Source organism: Dermochelys coriacea, chromosome 10 (assembly GCF_009764565.3).
Source record: "Dermochelys coriacea isolate rDerCor1 chromosome 10, rDerCor1.pri.v4, whole genome shotgun sequence".
In the NCBI taxonomy this organism is placed as follows: Eukaryota; Metazoa; Chordata; order Testudines; family Dermochelyidae; genus Dermochelys; species Dermochelys coriacea.
In genome coordinates, this window is record NC_050077.1 from 84,026,613 (window position 1) to 84,048,993 (window position 22,381).

General features: G+C 48.3%; 1 protein-coding gene across 9 annotated transcripts in view; it reads left to right on the forward strand.

Moving 5' to 3' along the window:
* The first annotated feature begins 10,916 nt into the window (after nucleotides 1-10,916).
* Nucleotides 10,917-22,381, forward strand: part of ADAMTS7 (ADAM metallopeptidase with thrombospondin type 1 motif 7) — a 142,924-nt gene continuing 131,459 nt past the window's right edge. For 2 of the 9 annotated variants that reach the window (XM_043493473.1, XM_043493476.1), the window contains exons 1-2: nucleotides 10,920-11,196; nucleotides 18,406-18,761. In XM_043493473.1, the coding sequence (XP_043349408.1) occupies nucleotides 11,106-11,196; nucleotides 18,406-18,761 (447 nt within the window). In that variant the 5' untranslated portion in view covers nucleotides 10,920-11,105. Of the gene's footprint in view, nucleotides 11,197-18,272; nucleotides 18,762-22,381 lie in introns of those variants that run through there. The other 7 variants (XM_043493478.1, XM_043493479.1, XM_043493480.1 and 4 more) reach the window with 6 other exon arrangements.

Sequence of the window (22,381 nt, forward strand, 5' to 3'; positions counted from 1 at the left end):
ACCGATCTGACGGAGTTTGCAGGAACTTTTGGGTCTCTTTTGGCCTTCATCCGAAGGAAGGGCTCGGGCCAGGAGCGCACGGGGGCTGCGCCGCTGGGCCTGGGTCCATGCCAAGCGTTGTCAGGTCAGCACGGCGTCTCCTGGAGCTGCCCTGGAAGCCTGGCTTCCAAGGTGGGTCCAATGCGCCTTCCGGGGGCTGCCGCAGCCGCTCCCCCGGGGCTCTGGAGGGGGGTGCTGGTGAATGAAGGGGCAGGTCTTTCGCTCGTGGTGTCACCCGGTGCCCAGGCTCCGCGCCCTGGCTCCCATCCTCCCGCGGCCGGCGGGCGCGCAGCGACCCCAGCCCAGGTCCCGGCGCGGCTGGCGGTACTCGGGGCACAGAAAGGCCGTACAGCAGGGGAAGAGGCCGGCATGCACCAGGTCGTAGGCTGGGTCCCAGGGCAGGGTGCCCCAGAGGCGGAGGGCCTGGCCGGGCAGCCAGCGGAGGAAGAAGGCCAGCACCGCGATGGTGAGGGCCCGGGTGACCCGGCGGAGCAGCAGCAGGTAGCAGAGGCCCGCGGCAGCACGAAGGCCGGCAGGACCTTCTGCAGGGGGTAGAGGACCAGCCGGTGCCGGCCGGCCGTCGGAGAAGCCCAGCAGGCAGAGCGGCTCGCCGGGAGAAGAGGGCGGCGGGCAGGCTGGCCCGGCAGGCGGTGGCCCACAGGAGCTCAGGGGCAGCGCACGGAGCCGGGGCGCCGCAGGGCGAGGCCGGGGAGCGGGAGCGGGCCACGCTGAGGGCGGTGAGGAAGAAGGCGCTGGCGCCCCTGTTGCGCGCGGTGCCGGAGAGCACCAGGGTGCAGAGCGGGCCCCCGAAGGGCCAGCCGAAGTCCAGCGCCGAGTCGGCGGCCCAGAAGGGCCGGGGCAGCGCGAACAGCAGGTCGGTGGCCGCCAGGTTGCGCACGAAGGCGTGGAGGCTGGAGCGGGGTTGCCCACCGCGCCCAGGGCGCACGAACCCAGGGAGACGGCGGCGGTCAGGATCCGCTGCGCCAGGGCGGCGCGGGCCGGCACCGCCAGCTTCTCCAGGGGGCGGAAGGTCGGAAGCTCCAGGGCCGAGGCTTTCGGGCGCCCCCCCCCCCGGCACGTTGGCGGGGCCCCCTTCCAGCCGGGCCGCCCCGCCGCGGGCTGAGAACATGGCCCTGCTGGGGCTCTGGTGAGGGGCGCAGCCTAGACGGGCTGCAGCCGGGGTCGCCCCTGGCTCCCTCGCAGGGCCGGGGGGGGAGTCCGGGAGCTGCCGGGGGGGGGCGGTGGGCGCGCAAGTCTGGGCGCCGCGACCCACAGCGAGGACGGAGGACCCCGGCTGGCTGGCGGCCGGCTGCGAGGCGCTTTTATCGGGGGAGCAGCCACGGGGGCGCCTCCCCTGGCCCCGGCGATTGGCCGCAGGTGCCTGGCCCCTGGCAAGGAGGGCGGGCTGGCCTGTCCCTCGCCGCCAGCGGCCGGATGGGCCGCACGGAGCTGTCCGCGGTGCTGAGCGCGGCGCACGGGCAGCTCTCCCGGGAGGCTTCTTGCCGCCCGGCTCTGGGGAGCCCAGGCCCGCTGCCGCGCTTGGCTGATGGCTGGGCTCCTCCGACGGGTGAAGGGAGGTGAGAGTCTGCCAGCGCCAGGCTGGGGGGACCAGGGTGTAGGGCGCTGCCCTGGACGGGTGATGCGGAAAACCTGCCGCGTCCCCTGGCCCAGCCGCTCCCGGGGCAGGGATTTTGTCAGTGCGCTGCGCATTGCGGGGTGGGTGCGTGTGAGACGGTTCCAGCTGCTCGCTGGCTGGGCTGAGGGCACTCGCTGGAGACCATCAGCAAGGGATTAAAAACCCCTTCCCGCGGGCCTGCTTCTCCCTTTCCCAGCGCAACCGCGGGTCGCTCAGCGCCCCCCCCCCCCCCCGGCGGCCAGGTCTCGACGGCTGGAGGAAAACGCACCCACCGGGCGGTTCCCCAAAGGGCCTGAGCCGCCTATTACCGCCGATGAAGAATAGATGCTGCAGAAGCAGCCTGGTGGTGCTGGCCCAGCCCCGCATGCGTGTGCTGCTGGGTCACAGGGACAAGAGTGATACCTGCTACACACACGCACAGGGACATCCCCATACACTGTCACACGCACAGACGGACACACCTACCCACACACACACCACCCCAACAAGCTCTTTAGCCTGATCGATAGATTATATATTATTTTGATTACTTATAGGTTGCAGAGTAGCAGGCGTGTCAGTGTGTATTCGCCAAAAGAAAAGGAGGACTTGAGGCATCTTAGAGACTAAAATTTATTTGAGCATAAGCTTTCGTGAGCTACAACTCACTTCATGGGATGCATCTGATGAAGTGAGCTGTAGTTCACGAAAGCTTATGCTCAAATAAATTTGTTAGTCTCTAAGGTGCCACAAGTACTCGTTTTATTGATTACTTAAGCATTCCCAGGTACCCCGAGGAGGGTTGACAGGTTCTTGATAGGGCTCCAGGACAGTGCCATGCAAAAGAGAGAGGGGTCAAGGCTTTGAGGGCCCAGCTGTGGATGTGAAAAGCACGGTTCCTTCCTCCCACATCCTAAAGAATGGACTGGGGTGGTAATATTGCTAGAGTAGCCTCTGTATAACACACAGGCAGCCTACCAGACTTCAAGCCACTCTAAGCAAAGGTTAGCCTGTAACAGGCACCGTTCCCCACCATCCCTTTGCCAACCCTCCTCCTCCAAGGGTGCTTTCTATTTATTGTGTATTTAGTTTGATACTGATTTCAAAATAAGTATTATTAAAAACTAAGATAAAACTCAAATACATCTCAGGTAAGAGTTTGATCTAGCTATCCTGCAATCAGAAGATTGAGTGGAAAGGGTGGTTTCTAGATTATTGTTCTGTATCAGCGTTGTTCACATCTAGTTCTATGAGATTAAGACCCTACCACAAGCTTCAAAAAGATCTGAGATCTCTCCTCACATCTGCACATGTCATCAATGTCAGGCTAACCAATGGCCAGGACAGGCTTTTGAAGCCAGCATGAGATCCATTTGTTTCCTTATGCAAAATTATAACAAACAGCACATATTTCCTCCTTGGTGCTCATTAAATTTTGCTTTGTAAAGCAACTGGATGGCAGCAGTAATGGGGATGCCTGCTTGCAGTTGCACTAGATTTCCCTGATGAGATCATATCATGCTCCTGTGTAAGAGAAAATCCAAAGGAGATCTTTAAATATCAATGTAATTTGCATGGTGAGACAAAAGTTTACAATTGCTACTAATGTTTCTTATCAGAGATTAAATACTATGGTAACTGATCATAAATACCATAAGTGGCTAGATAGTTAGCTAGAGAGAGCATTGTATAATCCTGGGGGAATTCTGCACCAAAATCAAAATTCTGTGCACAATATTTTAAAATTCTGTGTAATTTGTCAGAACACCACTGACAAATCATACAATCATGCCAGTTTCAATTATTTTGGTAATTTATTTCAAAATACAAGCATCTCTGTAGCAATATAGACAACAAAAAAGATTAATTACTAGGCATATTAATACAGAACTTTGAGTAATAATTCATTTAAACTATGATACAGAAACATATTTCCTGCACCCGTCAGAAGCAGTGCAAAGGCTTGGGGGAGTTGGGTAACAGAGGAGCCGAGGGAGAGGGAATGAGTCTGGGAGTGAACTAGGAGGGTTGTTGGGTGTGGGTGGGAGAAGTATGGAATGGATTTGGTGGTGGGGATTATTAGGGAGTTGTGGAGCCTCCCCTCATGCAGACCCCTAGCCTCTCCCATTCAGTCAGGCACATCTGCCCTGTCCCCGTGTGTTCCTGCAGCCCTCTACACCTGTCTCCATGTGGCCCTGCAGCCCCCCTCCCCATCCCCAAGTGGCCCTGCAGCCCCAACCCATTCATCCCCTGGATCAATGCTGTCACCCCACTAGCTCCTGAGCCCATGCCCCACTAGCCTTTTTGAACCCCAGCAACCAAGTGTGACCCGCTCTGTCCATCAGGTGCCTCCTCACCTGTCCCCACTGTGAGGAATACAGCCCCTCCACCTGCTGACTGCCCTCTCTTCTGATGCCACAGCAGCTACTGGGGGGCAAAAAGTGCCACTACAGTGCCTCTCTAGCAGAATCTAGATTCTGCAGAGAAAAAAAAAATCTGTGGGGGACATGGATTCTGTGTGCATGCTGTGGTGCAGAATTCCCCCAGAAGTAATTGTAAAATATGCATTTTCTGTATTGTGAATGAGGTGGGAAGGGAGATTTCCTGGTTAAAAAAAAACAAACAATAGTTCATAAAAGTTGTTAAATCTATGACAAAGCATACCTGTTAAAGGCAATTTTAATTAACCTTCAACCACTCCACTGTGAGCAGTTTTCCCAGCCTATGCAAAGCTAGGCCTACTCAAAACTGGGATAAGCGACATCTGACTAGAACCCAGGTGCTAGAGACACTGGTGTTAGTAATTCATTTGGTTGGCATGCTTCCTACTGAGTAGGCTGTGACCCAGTTTTTGTTAGAAGACACAGGAGGGCCTGTCCTGCTAGAGATGCTGCATTATGGATGAATGATAAAAGCAAGTGCCTGGCCATTAAATCACCCATCGCACTTTCTGCAAAGTAGGGGTGTGTACCCAGCAAATTTCAACAGAAGTAAATACATTCTGCCTAATTTAAATCCCTTCTGCAGTTCACTGAAGTTATTCTGCACCTGCACACCCCAAAAAACAGCTGTGTAGTCTCTCTGGGTCAGGTCAGCTGTCTTCCTCTAGTCCAGAAACAGCGCATTTCAGTAGCAGTGATTTATGGCCAAGTTTTCAAAAGAACTCAGCACACACAACTGTGGCCAGATTTTTTAAATGAGTTCAGCATTCTAGGTGTGTTGAACTCTTCTGAACAACTGGCCACAATGGGAGCTCCTGGGGCAGGATTATTCTGGAAAATGTGGTCCCTATTTAAGATGCCTAAATGGGATCTGAGCTCTTGAAAATCTGGGCCATAGAGTTCAATCCTTCCCAATGCTAAGTACCACCTGTGAAGGGCAAAGCACCCTCAACTTCCACTGATCCAGCTCCCATTGCCTGATTCACTCAGTCTGTAAAAAGTAGAAACCCTACCTGATAAAAGACTAAACTGAACCTGTAGCCATGTGTGGAGCTGCTCAGATTAGGCTCTTTACCAAAAACACAAGCACACTATTCTTTAAAATATTACAAAAGCACTGAAAGAGCTCTCACATGTAAGATAGCTGGAGCATACCAATGTCTATCTAGATATTGCTAGGGTGCCCATCACTCGGTTAGCTTTTTGGACACGAATGATTCATATTATAAGGTTAAAAAGATTGTAAATTGACACATATCCGTGAAACCAGGCCAATTTATTTAAACAAATGTCTAATTATCCAACTGTTTATGGCTAAACTTTTATCAGTTTTGTTGTAAAATCTCTCCTTGTAGTTCCTTTCTCCCCCCCCCCCCCCCCGCCCCCGGACCTTTTCACACATTTCAGTCATCAGCCAAATAAAGACCCAAACTAGCACAAAGGAAAAAAGGAGTAGAACAGAGACAAGTTTATGGGAAAGCTACTGGACATCTAATACAGTTTAGAAATGTGACCCAGGTTTCAGAAATGCCTTCACCCCCACACCCTGCCAAGAGATATCCAAATATATTGTTTTAATGTCTAAGGGAATAATTATTTCCACATTTTTAGCATGATTGGCTTGTAAAATATCAGAGACACTAAGCCAGCATTGCTTTACTTGAGATAAAAATACTATTAGTATTTTATCTTATACCCAAGCATCTGTTGATCAGCCTTAAACAGACCGTGATTGTTTGGTTCCCCCACCAGGTGTCATGCTCACTGTAAAATATGGTACCTTAAAATGTGATCAGTATTATTTTCAAAACAATATTCCTGAAAATCAGGAAGGCAAAAGGGGATTAATTCTGCTCTCAGATATATACCCAACCCCAGTGTAACCAAAAATAGGTCCTTTAAAGTGAGGAGAGTGACTCTGCATTTAGCCTGGGGTAGCAGAGAACAAAATTTGGCCAAAGTGCAGCAAACATTTTGAATGTGTTTCAAAATGATCATAAATCTTTTTCTTTAAGGAAACATGAAACAGTGGCTGGATTTTCAGAATTGCCCAGCACAGATCTAATTCTGCCCTCACTGAAGCCAGAGTTGGGCCAAAGTTAAGTGCTCTAAAAAAAAAAAAAAATCTCATCCATTGTGTTGTTCCAGTAAATGGGAATCGCTGCAAAATCAGCTATTAGGGTGAAATTCACCCATGTGCAGAGGGTGAATGAACTTCTGATTCAATAAGTTAATTCATAACAGATGGAATCTGTCAGACTCAAAGTCCTGCTGCTTCACCTGACCACTGACTTTGCCCCTGTCCCCTACTCCAGTCCATTTAGCCTAGTATCATATCAGGGTTGGAAGGGACCACAAGAGGTCATCTAGTCCAATCCCCTGCTGAAAGCAGGGCCAATCCCCAATTTTTGCCCCAGATCCCTAAATGGCCCCCTCAAGGATTGAGCTCACAACCCTGGGTTAGCAGACCAATGCTCAAATCCCTGAGCTATCCCTCTTCCCAAAAATTAGTAATAACAGCGCAGAAAGGGTCTGTAGTTGGTAAAGTTTCTTCCTGTTAAATTAGAGGATGCATTTAGCTTACTATGTTTGATTTGGGATGTCAGTTTTTTGCCTGCTGAGGGTTTACGTTAGCACTGCTTAAGCAAGAGTTACTTTACCAGTATCCTGTCTTCCAACTGTGGCCAAGGCCAGGTGCCCCGGAGGGAGTGAACAGAACAGGTAATCACCAAGTGATCCATCCCATCACCCATTCCCAGCTTCTGGCAACTTTGATCATACATAATGCAAAGACTAGCTCAATTGTGCTTAGCAAGACCAATAGCTCTGGCAATGAAGTACTTCAGTAAAAAGTGTTTGTGGGTCTAACAGAACAAAAACTTAACATCCTGTTTTCATGAGAATCTTGCATTTAAAAAAAAAAAAAAAAAAGCACAAATAACTCTCCAGCATGTACTTCTCTGAAACCAAACACTCATTTTTGCCATTCATTAACTCTCTTCCTTTTCCTCCCTATTCAGGGCTTGCCTGGTGATGAATGTCAGCAAGGAAGGAGGAATGCAGTCAGCAAAATGAAATAGGATAATCCTGGTAAATTAAAATAATTGAATGTATTTAATAAAGATGTATCATTTCCTGTACTTCAAGTGCTGTGCTGAAGCAGTGGTTTAAATAAAAGATACTTAGCAAGGCAGAGCCTAAGATCATATTCTCCTTCAGCCATTTCTAATCTGGGAGCATTTATTCTGAGAGCTGTATCATAGGTCTTTTAGTCTATACAGAGTTTGTGCATGTAGGTTGCAGAGCACAGCCACCCCAGGGCACCCCCTGGTAGCCACACATGGTACTGCCTCAGTTTCCTTTCCCAGGCTGGGTCTCCTCGGCTCTCCACACACTGCTCTGTGCGGGAGATGGGGCTCTACTCACCAGTCACAGCATAAACAAACTCAATCCCTTTCAGGGTAGCAGAAATCCAACTAAAAAGTCCCAACAAACAAACAAACAAACAAAAGCCTCTTCTGCCCTCCAAGGGCTTCTCTTCATCCCACTCTCGGGGCTCTGTTCTCACCCCTTTCTGGGCTACCTTTGAGAGTCCCCACTCCAGCGCCCTGGAAAACCCTTTTCAGCCCCTGCTGGCCTTGTTCCATGCATCCTTCCCTGCTCCATTACAGAACACGAGACCCACAGGAGCACTCAGCTGACTCCTGCAGACCCTGACTCAGGGTCTTTCACAGGCATCTACCTCCTCTCTGTGATTCAAACCCCCACCTGAGTTCACTTAGCTCTTTCATAAGGTCCAGGTGTCCATTCATGTATCAGCTGACCCTCCTTAATCCCACCCCCTCAGGCTGGAAAGCAGTTAATTCATGGCACAGGCACGGCTGTCCCCAGCTCCCCTTAAAGGAGAATGGAGCCCAATGTGCCTTATGTACAACATACAATTAGGGTGACCAGACAGCAAATGTGAAAAATTGGGACAGGGATGGGGGGTAATAGGAGCCTATATAAGAAAAAGACCCCAAAATCAGTACTGTCCCTATAAAATTAGGACATCTGGTACCCTACATACAATTATTATGTGAAGAGAGGGAGAAAAAATGTACTCCAGTAAATGTTCAGACCTTGTCCCAAGTGCTAAAGCTCACTGGAGACACAACTTTATTGCATGTTCCTGCCCAAGCTTTCAAAGTGAAAGTTCACCAGAGTCAATGGCTCCTCAGATTGGCATAGTGACGGCATGTCAGTTTCACAGCCAGTGGTGCACAGGGGGTGATACGACCAGTATCACATCTGACTGCCTTTGGCTGCCCTAACCCCATGGCTCAGGTACCCATTTTGCAGCTGGGTGAACTGAAGGTGGCCTTTCAGTGTGAGATCGAACGAGACTCAGATCCATGACCTTCAGGATTGTAGTTGAATGCCTTCACCACTCACCATGGCACCTCTGTTTAACACTGTAAATAAATATATTTGTTGCACGATTATTTGAGGATTTGGGATAAGCATTAATTAAATCAGTACCCATAGAAATTCCAGCTGCTGAGCAGCCTTCTGTAGGACAAAGGAGTAAGGAAGGGTGGTTCTGTGGTTAAAGGCCAGGTCTAAGAATTAGGAAATCAATGTCCTATTCCCATCTCCACTGCAGATCCTGGGCACTTAACTTCCCTATGCCTCAGTTACCCCCACTTGTACAATGGGGACAATAACTCTATTTCTCTAACTTCTGTTCAAGTCCTAAACCTGTGCAAATAAGGTGAGTGAATAGCAAGTTTGAAAAATTGGGACAGGGTGGTGGAGGGTACTAGGTGCCTATATAAAACAAAGCCCAGAATATCGGGACGGTCCCTGCTGGAACGGCTTCCTGGGGTTTATCATCAATAATAAAATGGCCCACTTTTGACCCACATGGCTAGTCAGAGTTGGGGGGCCTGGAAGCAGAAATCAGTGATTGTCAGGTATTTCTTGGATGCAGCTTTATTTATTTACTAAGATTGTACAAAGTCGTGTGTCTCCGAATGCAGAAGGGATCAAATAGCAGGAAACAGCTTCTTTTGCTCACAGCACCAAGAGCATTCTTTTCAGGCTTCACCCCTGATCCCAAAACTTCTCCCCAGACTTCTTCCACAGTCAGACACCATGCTTACAGCTGCTCCTTCTGCCCATCTGTCTCCCAATCTGCTCTGCATTTGTGTGTGTTCTCCCTTCCTACAGACACCCCATCCCCTTACCCAAAACAATATATAGCAAAAGCCTTCTGCCTGCTCATTCCAAAAACTCCTAGGTGCACTCACAACCCCTTTTTGTCTGAGGGGTAGGGGGGCCTTGTGATTAATTTATCCAGTTACGTTAATTGAAGGATGCCTTCACACCCAGTCTCAAAGATATGTGTGATCTAAGCAGTCACCAGTACCTTTCAGCATATCAATAACAATACAGGAGAGCATACAGCAGGCCACCATTGAGATCAAGACCCTGTTGTGCAAGGCGCTGTACATATGCATAGTAAGATGTAGTCTCTGCCCTGAAGAGTTTACCCCCTAGATTGCCAAAATAAACAGTACGGGTAACTTGCCCTGGTCACACACCTAGAGAATCTGCTGCACAGTGGGGAGCTGATCTGAGTGCCAGTCTGATATTGCTATGGATCCCAGCCTTGGGACAGGATAAGGGGTTCATCCCACTCCCAGAAATAAGATCCAATACTTTCAGACCGTGTGACAGACATTGCTCCACCTTCCCCCCACACTGGTGGAGGAAGAGAAGCTGGTTAGTATTATCTAAATTAATGCTAGCTTTATTTCTAAAATCTCATTTCTGGCACCCTTGAGCCAGAAGTGCCAGACTTCTCGGAGAATGTTAGAATAAGACCAACAGGCTGTACTGGGCAGTGGGCAGATGTGCACAAGTTAGAGCAGATTTTGGGCTACTCTAACTGACAATGGGGCATCTAGTCTATAGCTACTCCCCATCTCTGGATGGCCCCTCAGAGATGCCCTCCCCCTCCTGCCCCGTGCAAAACATAGCTCAGGGGCAGCTCAGAATCTGGGCCAATGTGTATAACTCCCCCCCCCCGCCCCAGCAAGGTCTGCTGTGTACTGCAGTGATTGAAGGAACAGTCTTGACAAAGTCTTTCCTTTGTATCTCAGTCTTTACTTTGTTTTTGAAGCGATGTCCCACGAGGATGTAAGTTCTAGGGCGCTGAGGCTGGCCTGCCACCCTACCTGTCTCGAAATCACCCAGCGGACGCTTAGCATTAGATAAAGTGGCTACTGCGGTTACACTTACATCTCAGGTTCCTGTTCACTCCTGCAGCAGGAGGCACCGGGGATCTGTCCTACCTGGAATGGGACCACGGAGGCCTGGGGTGGTTTATGCTCCGCCCAGCAGCACACTGAAGTCTCAGCGCAAACCCCCCTGCTCCCAGCCCCCGCCGCGTGGGACCGGGCCCCCCGGGGCCTCCTGTAGCGCCCAGCTGCCGAAGGAAAAGCCCTTGGCCAGGGCAAATAACTCAGCGGGGGAGGCCGAGCGGGGCGGGGGACGCACCGGTGGGTGCTCCGCAGAGCCACCAGGAGGCTCCCTCGCACCAGCCCGAGAGGCCGGGCCCGGGGAAGGAGCCGCCGCGGCGGGGGCTCGGCGGGGAACGTCTGAGTCACTCCCAGCGCTGAGTCGGTCCTGCCCCGTGTGCGCGGCGAGCAGCGGCCCCGGCCCGGGACACGCTGGTTGCCCCCGGAGCCGCGGGGCGTGCGCGGGGCTTGCGCGGGGCGCGGGGGGGGTTGTTCCCTTTCAGCCCCAGGCGGCCGGGGTAAGGCCCGGGGCGCACACGCTGCCAGCCGGGCACGGGGCAGGGGCCGCCGCGGAGCCGCCCCCGGGAGAGCCGGCGAGTGCCCGCCAGGGGCCCCGGCCGGGGCGAGGAGGCAGCGGGACGCGGCGCCGTGGGGCGCCGAGGCGAGACGGGGACATGCCCCTTCACCCAGCCCGCCAGGAGAAGTGAGCCCCGGGTCGTGCCCGGCATGGCAGCCCCCCTCCGGCGCCTCCTGCTCCTCGCCGGGGTCCTGGCCCTGGCGGGCTGCGCGGAGCCGCCGGACAGAGCCGCGGAGAAAGGTCGGTACCCAGCGGGCGGCTCTTTTGTTTGCGGCGGGGAGAAGCCGGCGCAAGTTCTGCGCCAGAGCGGAAAGAGGGAGCGAGGGAGGCGGCGGGGGGCGAGCTGCCTTCCCGGGCTGGCTGCAGCCGTGTTTCGCGGGGGAGCCTGCGGAAGGCGGCCAGCGGCTGCCCCGGGCGCACCGGACCAGGGAGCCGCAAGGTTGGCAGCGGGGCGGCGGGCAGGTGGGACGGGCCAGTCGCGGCTGCTTCCCGGCCGGAGACGCGCGCGGTGCCGCCGGACAGAACCCGGGCCAGCTCCGCTCCTGCCCTGGCCCGGGAGAGCTCAATCCGTCCGGGCCGTTCCCTGCAAGCGGTCGTGTCCCGCCGGCGGGCCGGGCTCAGCTGCCTCGTACCAGCCGGTGGGCGCCCGTGTGCGGCAGGAGAGGAGGCGGTGAAACCAGGAACCGAGGTTGAGCTGGACCCCGCAGCCCCGGGGATCCGTTTACTGAGCGACTGACCCATGCGCTTGGCAAAGACTCAGCTGCAGGGTCGATGCAAGGGCCGGCCCCTGCGAAGCAGTGATGGCCGGTGACCCGGAGAGGAAGGGGCATGTGTGTAAACGCTCCCCTGTCTCCAGCATTAGAAGCTCTGTAATGTATCCCCAGCAATAAACCCCCGGCTTGTCCAGGGACCAAGAGATGGGAAGACTCTCGAGGGCTGGGACGGTTTCCTCCTTAGAGCCAGAGAATGGTAGGGCTGGGAGGGACCTCGAGAGAGCTTCTAGCCCTGTCCCCTGCACTCAAGGCAGGACTAAGTATTACTTGGCCCAGACCAATTCCTAGAGGGTCCCCCAGGCTCCAGAGCCGGGACCCTCCATCACTCAGCTTCGAGATGAGTTGAGACAGAGGAGAAACTAGTGCAGAAGCCAAAGAAGTCAAGAGGTTTGGGGAGATCCACTGGTATACAGGGTGCTTTGGTGCCTTCCCCTGGTGTAGGTGCCCTGACTAAGTCACACAAGTGGAACTACTGTACAAGCCTTAACTAGTCACCACATTTATCACTAGGGGGCAACTGTTTACCTGCGGAGGCTTTGTCTCAGAAATCACATCCGCTGCAATGTGATTTTCCTGGACAATCTCTGCATACTTTTTACTTTGTCCCTTCTGGTGTGACAGGCATTTTTTTTTTATCGCTAATATACATGTACAAAGACTGTTTGGTGCTTGACAGACCAAGGGATCCATATGACTTGGAGGCTGGTGTGCCGAATTGTGTGTCCTGTCCCTTTTACAATGGGTACTCCTGAGGGAATTCTACATCACTGTGTATGCGCAGAATACGTCCCCCACAGATGGCTGCCACTACGGGCCACTGGACCCAGCAGAGCCCAGCTCCAGGGCCGGATTAACCTTTTGTGGGCCCACAATGGAGCATGGTGTGGGGAGGTCAGTCCCCAGAGCGAAGGCCAGCCAGAGGCAATGGGACATGGCATGGCAGGGGCAGCCCTGCTCTGCCCGGTGTGAGGGCACTATTTACAAACCCACAGTTGCCAGATGCACAGTGGCCCACCTGGCCCTCTGCTGCCAGCATGCCCCTTCCCCTCAGGGGCGGGCCCATGTCACACCACACAGCCTCCCTGCCAAACATCCCGACTCCCTATGGCCAGAGCCCCCCGGACCCACTCTGCCTGGTACCCCCCCAAAACCCCCCAAACAAATGCACAGCACCTTGCACACCAATCCTGCCCAGTGCCCCCCTGCCCACAGCCTCACCACAACTGCCCAGCACCCCACACAGAACCCCCACTTCCTAGTGCCCCAACACACACATCTTCCCTGTCCCCTCATGACCCAGCACCCCCCGAGACTCCCCATGAGACCCACTCCCCCATGCCCTGCCTCCCGGCCACACTCACTGGCCCTGTTGGGAGGCAACCATCTGCTGAGCTGAGCCAGCAGCGCAGCCAGGGCCAGTCCCAGGGCCGGGAATTGCTCCGGCCTCTTGGGAGTGGCGCGATCAGCCAGGCCATGGCCTGCCCTGGCTGGGCTCCCTCAAGACCCACTTGCCTGGAGGGGCCTAGCCAAGCCCCCTCCGCTGCAACTACCTCCTCCCCACCTGGCTGAGACTGGCCAGACTTCTGCACCAGTCTCAGGTGGCTCAGCTCCGGGGAGACAGGCGGGGCCCCACAGGTGGTGGAAGCAGAGACTGCCTGGAGCCGGAGGTGCCCTGCGGTCCAGCCAGGGGGGTGGAGAGGAGCCCTCAGCCAGCCAGGCAGCCAGCCGGCAGACCAAGAGAAGCAAGTGGTTGGCGGGGGGAGCCAGTGGGGTCTCTGTCACAAGTGGCACTGCCCAGCTCGCACATAGAAGACACTGCTGGGGGGAGGGAGAGGGGGCTAGAGGGCTCCTGGGCAGCTGCAGGTCCCAGCACGCCCTGAGGGAAGGAGAGGGCAGCGCACAGGAAACTGGGACCAAGCATCAGGCTGTTTCTCCCTCTGCATCCCTGGGCTCATGGGGAGGTGAGCAGGTGTCTGGGCTGGTGGGGGGGCATGGCTGGGCTCTGGGGAGAGGAGGTGTGAGTATCTGGGCAAAGGGGAGGCTCTATAACTGGACTTTGGGGGGGCAGGTATCTGGGCCATGGTGGCCCCGTAGCTGGGCTCGGGGGGGGGGTTCAGGTATATTGGCTATTGGGGGCCATGGCTGGGCTCTGTAGGGGAGGGGTTGTGGGTGTTTGGCCCCCCAGCTGGGCTCGGGGGAGGGGCAGAGAAACAGGAGCTGGGCTGTCATAGGGGTTTCTTTAACTCTCTACTTCTGGGGGAATTTTTGTATGTCTGTATTGTTACAGACATACTTGCTGACAGGTATTTTGAAATAAATTACCAAAATAATTAAAACTCATGTGATTATGTAGTGTTATTTTGACAAATAAAATTTGCAGAATTTTAAAATTTGTGGTGCAGAATTTTTAATTTTTTGGCACAGAATGCCCCCAGGAGTAAATGGGGTTTGGGATTCTCTTCTGGGATTGTTTGTTTCTATTAACTGTTGACGACTATTTGAAAAGATCTGTGGTTAGGTGATGGTTTGTGGCTTCTCTGGAACTCAACTCTGGGGGAATCAGAGTACACTTTCCTAGAGTACTGGACTGTATTATTCATGTTTTCCTGTTTCAGGTGGCTCTCCAAATGATGGCGAACATAAGAATGACCATTCGGGTCAGACCAATGGTTCACCTAGCTCAGTATCCTGTCTTCTGACAGTGGCCAATGCCAGATGCTTCAGAGGTAATGAATAGAACACGGCAATCATCAAGTGATCCATCCTCTGTTGTCTAGTCTGAGCTTTGGGCAGTCAGAAGCTTAGGGATGTGTAGAGGCTGTGTGCTTGACCATCTTAGCTAATAGTCATTGATGGACCACATGAACTTATCTAATTCTTTTTTGAACCCTGTTATAATTTTGGTCTTCATAACATCCTCTGGCAAGGAGTTCCACAGGTTGACTGTGCACTGTGTGAAGAATTACTTCCTTCTGTTTCTTTAAATCCTGCTGCCTATTAATTTCATTAGGTGACCCCTGGTTCTTGTGTTAAGTGAAGGAGTGAATAACCAAGTGTTATTTACCTTCTCCACACCAGTCATGATTTTATAGACCTCTGTCATATACCCCCTTAGTTGTCTCTTTTCTACATTGAGCAATTGCAATCTTTTTAATCTCTCCTCATATGGAAGCTGTTCCATACACGTAATCATTTTTCTTGCCCTTCTCTGTACCTTTTCCAATTTTAATATATCTTTTTTGAGATGGGGCAGCCAGATCTGCATGCAGTATTCAAGGTGTTGGTGTACCATGGATTTATATAGAGGCAATATGATATTTTCCATTTTATTCTCTATCCCTTTCCTAATGGTTCCGAACATTCTGTTCGCTTTTTTGACTGACGCTTCACATTGAGCAGATGTTTTCAGAGAACTATCCCTGGAAACACCAAGATCTTTCTTGAGTGGTAACAGCTAATTTAGAACCCATCATTTTGTATGTATAGTGGGATTATTTTTTCCAATGTGCATTTCTTCACATTTATCAATGTTTCATCTGTCCTTTTGTTGCCCAGTCACCCAGTTTTGTGAGACCCCCCTGCAACTCTTCTCAGTCAGCTTTTGACTTCACTATCTTGAGTACTTTTGTAACATACACAAACTTTGCTACCACATGGTTTACTCCTTTTTCCAGATCATTTATGAATATTTTGAACAGCACGGGTCCCAGGACAGGTTGTTGGTGTATTCTGCTATTTACCTCTCTCCACTGTGAAAACTGGCCATTTATTCCTACCCTTTGTTTCACAGATTGGTAACTGGTTACAAGATAGGAGAGGACCTTCCCTCTTATCCCATGACTTCTTACTTTTCTGAAGGACCTTTGGTGAGGGATCTTGTCAAAGGCTTTTTGAAAGTCCCAGTACGCAATATCAACTGGATCGCCCTTGTCCACATGCTTGTTGACACCCTCAAATAATTCTAATAGATTGGTGAGACAAGATTTCTCTTTATAAAAGCTGTGTTGACTCTTCCCCAACATAGTGTGTTAATCAATGGGCCTGATAATTCTGTTCTTTACTATAGTTTCAACCAATTTGCCTGGTACTGAAGTTAGACTTACCAACTATAATTACCAGGATCACCCCAGAGCCTTTTTAAAAAAATCAGCATTACATTAGCTATCCTCCACTCATCTGGTACAGAGGCTGATTTAAGGGATAAGTTACATTATCACAGTTAGTAGTTCTACAAATTCAAATTTAAGTTCCTTCAGAACTCTTGGGTGAATAACATTTGGTCCAGGAGACTTATTACTGTTTAATTTATCAATTTGCTCCAAAACCACCTCTATTGACATCTCAATGTGGGACAGTTCCTCAGATTTGTCACCTAAAAAGAATGGCTCAGATAAGGGAATCTCCCTCACGTTGTCTGCAGTGAAGACTGATGCAAAGCATTCATTTAGCTTCTCTGCAATGGCCTTGTCTTTCTTGAGTTCTCCATTAATACCTCAACCATCTAGTGGCCCCATTGATTGTTTGGCAGGCTTCCTGCTTCTGACGTACTTAATTTTTTTTTTTTTTGCAGTTAGTTATTGTCTTTTTCTAGATGCTCTTCAAATTCTTTTTTGGCCTGCCTAATTATACTTTTACACTTGACTTGCCAGAATGTATGTTCCTTTCTATTTTCCTCAGTAGGATTAAACTTACAATTTTTAAAGGATGTGTTTTTGTCTGTAACCTCCTCTTTTATTCTGCTGTTTAGCCATGGTGGCATTTTTCTGGTCCGCTTACGGTTGTTTATCTATCTATTTATTTATTTATTGGGGACATACGTTTAATTTGAGCCTCTAGTATGGTGTTTTTAAATAGTTTCCATGCAGCTTGCAGGCACTGAGCCACGATAACCCTTACTAGAAACCAAATGGTTGAAACTATAGTAAAGAACAGAATTATCAGGCCCATTGATTAACACACTATGTTGGGGAAAGTCAACAAGGTGGAACATGTGTGACATCTTGCAAAGTCTCAGGGAAGAGCAAGAGAGTATGGTGACCCGTATCATTTGGGAATAAAAGTTGCTAATGAAAAAAATGGAAATGAGAGTTGGAAGTATTTCATCAAGTGAGATGGTGTTAGAATGTGTACTGCCACATCAGATAAAAAGCAGAGATGGGTTCAAACTGCAAACTTTTGCAGCCAGCTGAAAATCTGTGGCTGATCCTGGCAATTACAGGCTGGTCAACCTAACTTCAGTACCTGGCAAAGGGCAACAAAATGATCAGGGCTATGGGACACCTTCCATACAATGAGAGCTTAATAGGCTGGGACTGTTCATCTTGGAAAAGAGATGATTAAGGGGAGTATGACAGAGGTCTGTAAATCAGGACTGGTGCAGGGAAAGTGAATAAGGACGTGTTGTTTACTTCTTCGCACAGCACAAGAACCGGGTGTCACTCAATGAAATTAATAGCATCAGGATTTAAACAAAGAGAAGGAAGTAATTCTTCACACAACTCACAGTCAACCCGTGGAACTCCTACCCAGAGGACAACGTGAAGGCCAAAAGTATAACTGGGTTCAAAAAAGAATTAGAGAAGTTCACGGAGGACAGGTCCATCAATGGCTATTCACCAAGATGGTCAGGGACACACCCCCATGCTTTGGTTGTTCCTAAACCTCTGACAGCCTGCAGCAGGGACCGGATGACAGAAGATGGACTAGGTGGACCATTAGTCTAACCCAGTATGGCCATTCTTCTGGCTGTTCAGATTTGGAGGTTTGGTTCAGTCCATTATAAAACAAAAAGTAGCCATTTGCAAATTTCAGATCTGTATCCAGGTTTGTATTTTGAACTCTTTTCTCTTCTTCAGTCTCCTCATCATAAGTAGTGTCAATAGAGCTGGTTTCCTAAACTCTCTCTGACATCATGTTTCACTAATGCTATATTGGGAAGACAAAATATGTATATTAATGAATTTCATGCTCAATGTCTATCGCCGACTGATTAAAACTGGATGTCATTTTTTGAATTTTTGTCAAATCCTTTAATTGAAAATTTTATGTTCTCTGGAAAAAAAACCCTAGATTTTGTTTATGAACATTTTTATTTTTTTGGGCGGCAGTTTTCAAACAGCTGTAATTAAAACAATCAAATTAAACTCTTATCTATTAAGGATTAAATATTTACATTTGAACTACTATTGCTTATGAAGTTCCATTATGAGAATGTAAACATTTATTCAAGTTAAACAACTACTCACCCAGAAAACACTTTTTCTTGTTTCAGAGGGAGACTGTCTGCTCGTCACCACTACTTGTCTAATGAAACTTTCATATTTATTTGGGATTGTTTCCTCTGGCACTTTTTGTAAGAATAAGGGTGTTAACTCAGGTGTCCTGACATCATTCCAGTTTGAGTAATTATATCTGCTCATGTAATTTAGCTTGCCTAAATTCTCTCTCTCTCATATAATCTTCACTTCCTGTTCCAAATTATTGTGGTGTAATCCTTTGTTCTTTTAAACAGCTGACACTTATCATCCCATATGTGTCTCCAGTTCAGAGGTGGGAAGAATGATCCCTCCCTACTTAGAATTTGTAGACCCAGTAAACATAAAATGTATTGGGATCCTTTGGGATGAAAGATTATCATCGTCTTTATATCTGATCGTTGCAAATATTTTCTTCACAGAGATGGTTCTCCGGCAATATTCTGGCTATGACGTTGTTCATCCAATCCGAGTTGATGAGAGCGGATCTTTTCTGTCCTATGATCTGGCTCATCGCGCAATTCACAAAAGGGCCCTTTCCTCAAGGAAAAATTTGCTCTCCTTTTATGAGCTGCATTACAAAGGACAGCACCTAAAATTCAATTTAAGCGTTAATAACAATCTCCTTGCTCCTGGGTTTGTTAGTGAGAGACGATATGGAGGAATCACCAATGCCAAGATCCAGTCTTACAATCACAAGTCTTGTCATATGATTGGAGAGGTCCAGAACTGGGCGCTGAAAGGTGGTTTAGCAGCTCTTAGCACGTGTGATGGGCTGGTAAGTGTTCCAGTTGAATCCAGAAAAATGACGCTTTAATCACAGGGATATCAAAATATTAGAAACAATGGGTAAAATCCTGGCTCCATTGAAGACAATGGCAAAACTCCCATTGACTGCAATAGGGTAAGGGTTTTACCCTTCAAATTTGATGCTGCCGCCACTGAAATTAACATCAAAGCTCCAATTGACTCCAGTGGTGCAGGTTCACGTCCTGTTGGCTTACCTATTTGGGACTATGCTTTCTTGTTTTCTTTCCATACTCCTGTAGAAAGTAGATTTCAGGTGTGAACCACTGAAGACTGTCATATCTCATGCCTCCTTCATCTGTTATAGTCCAAATGTGGGATCACAGAGGACTCCATTAAAAACAGTCGATGCAGAAAGCTTAAAGAGATTTATGGTGAAACGATTCATGGTTGATGAAACTCAGCATGTTTTCTGGACATCAGTGCCAAAGTCACACTCCGCTATAACTAATTTAAATCAGTGAAAATACCGGGTTTGTGTAGGAAGCAGCTAAATTTGGGTCTGAAAAGAAATGACCTTTCCAGTGAAGGAAAGATAAAAAGTACGATAAATCCAGTCTGTTTCCATTAGTTATTAGACTAGAGTCACACCTGCCTGCCTTGCTGAGGATTAAACAAGTCAAAGGTTAACATTTTCAAAAATGCCTAAGTGACTTAGGACTCTAAATCCTGTTTTCAAAAATGACCAAGGAATTTAGGAGTTGATGTGAAAGTCTCATTGAGTGCCCAGGTCGTTTTTGAAAATAGGATTGAGTCTTACATCACTAAAGCACTTTTGAAAATATTCTCTTCTATCTTGATCAATATAATTAAATCCAGACATCGCTGTTTCCATGCAGAGGTCTTGGGGCAACAAATATTCTGATAGTCTTACAGCAGCCAGTGGAATGTATGATGTATTTGTCTTCTAGTGCCTGGCCCACAGACAGAATAAAGGGACCGACGACTGGGGAAATCCTTTTTAGCTCAAGTGATAGAGGCCTGAGGTTCTGGAGATAAGGAGGGCTCTAGATGTGGTTGCCCAGCAGGATGTGTGTGTGAGAGATTCATCTAGTAATTGAGTCAGTTGCCCTGCAGCATGGTATAAGATTAATGTATTTAAACAACAGCAATATGCATCTGTGCATTGCATTAGTCTTCTGGCACGGGATGCTTTTTTAGAATCAATAACCTGGACAGGTCACAGATTTGGTTTTGGTTTTTTAACTGGAAATTTAAGCATTTGCCACTGACATTCTGTGACAAAATCATTGATGTTGTTGGTCAGATGCTCAGCTTGCGCAAGTCAGTGTAGCTTCATTGCATCTGGCCCCAAAAGCCCTGTTGCAGATTACTAAGCAGTGGGCTGCAGATCAAACTCTGCACGTAGCATCAGTTCATCTATTGTAGAAGGTGAAGGTAGTAACAGCAAAGATCAAATATTTGTAACTATTACATGATGCTGAATGTTATTTGGAATTTAAGAATAAAATTTGGGAGATGCTTAAGGTGTCAGCTAATCACTGCAGAGATCAGGAAAGGTGTGATCACCGTGTGCAGGATGTACATCATGGAGAGAATACTGTAAGGTGCTGAGCACATCCTCAGAGGTACAGAGGACCCTAAGTTCCTACTGAAGGGAACAGGAGCTATCAGCGCTCAGCACCTCATTACATTGCAAGATCAGGCCCTTTAGTTTGAACTTTCCCCCTAAGTTCTACAACTCATGAGAAGAGTTTCTGGATTTCGACATACACCTGTTGAGTAAAGAAAGTAGGACGGAGATGCAGTCTAATGGCCTGGGCACCCCAGTGGGAACCAAGGAGTTCTAATGCTGCCTCTTTCACTGACTGCCTCTCGGGCCTCAGCTGATTTTCAGCCATTGGGATGGGAGAGTAAAAACTACTTACTACTTGAGCTGAACAAATGCCAAAAAATTATTTTTATATATATATATATTCCCAAGCATTCATTCAGATAAAAGAGGTGCATTCCTTTAGGAGGAATCCATAGCCCTTTGAGTCACATGTTTGCAAATGTCTGTCTGAGTGAAATATTGATTGCCAGATTGTTCATGGAAAGGGGAAGTGTCATGAATGCTCATGTGAATGCATCTGTCCATAAATACCCTGGGCAAATATATAGGCACACTGGAAGTATTCACAAAGCCATCTTGAAAGTTATTTATAGGTGGGGGACATATCCAGTCAGGAAACAGAAGCAATACCATGTGACTTAGATGACCCACCCCATTGCAGGAGTTAGGCATAAACAAATACTAAAAGCAATAACTGTAAATAGTTCATAGGCTGAAGTAAGTTCACATGAGCCATTCATCAAATAATATTCAAAGAAGAAACAGATTAGTGAAAATTGAAGTCTATTTGCAGATAATCCATGAACAGGAGAAGGGACTAATAACAAATTCATTATTTGCTAGGAATAACTCAGCCAGCTCAGTCCCTTTCACAGGGGTGTTGAGAGGTCTGAAAGTAGCTAGTTTGTAAAGCACAGTGAAGAAGAAAAGTACAATGTAAATGCTAAGGATTATTATTTATTTAAAAGTGGATTTACTAAAGTAATTGACAGGAAAAATGGTTAGACTAAAAGAACTTCGCAATATGTAGTTTAGCAGAGCTGGTGAGCAGCTATTTATCGTATGGTCAACCTATTTAGAATCACAAGAGAATAAACAGTTCAATGCTTCCAAATCAGTGAGCTTTTCAACTTGGCTTTATATATATATATATTTTTAAAGCTAAACCTGAATTTTTCAGCAGACAGACGTTAAAACACCCAATGCCATACAAACAATATATAATGTCATATATAACAATTGTTGAAAGTAATGCAGCATGAGCTATACCTTCATTATAAAGAATTAATTGCAAATCATTTGGAATTGTGCTAAGAATTACTGTATGTAAACAAGGAAGACAATACAGTTCTGCAGAAGCTGGAAGCTACAGGGGTAGGACACAGTGGCTTACTTTTATGTGTAATGATACTACTTTACATTCTAAACTTAATGTTGCTTCCATCCAACTTGTAATGTACAAGTGACTTGAAATTTCTGCCTGTAACAAGATCAAGTATAATTAGCATTCCTCAAGGCCAAATACCTCTTATCTTTTTGATCAACATCTGGTCTAGCATTCGTTATTCTGTGTAAGTTATAGTAATTACATGTTTAGTAGTATCCTTCCCCTGCCTTTCTAGCTTTGTGTTTTTATGACCACGTTTCATCTCTAACAGATTATTTTTAAAAAAGACCATCACACTTAGTTCCTTGCTGTCCAGAAAATTAAAATAAAGCGATCTTTATTCCTTTGCCCGTTAAGGGCCTTATTCTGCTCTCTCTTAAGCTGGTTTTCTGCCAGTGTAATTTCATCAACTTCAGTGAAGTTACTTCTGATCTGTACCAGTGTAAGTAAGAACAGAATCTGTCTTATGTACTGTACAGGAATTACTGAGATAAAATAAGGAATATCACATGCAGTATGCAAAAGCATTAATAAAATTGTAAATATTGACGTGAAACATACAATCCCACCCGGAGCAAATCTCATCCCTTGATAAAATTTAATTTAAAATATTTTACCAGGAGAAAAA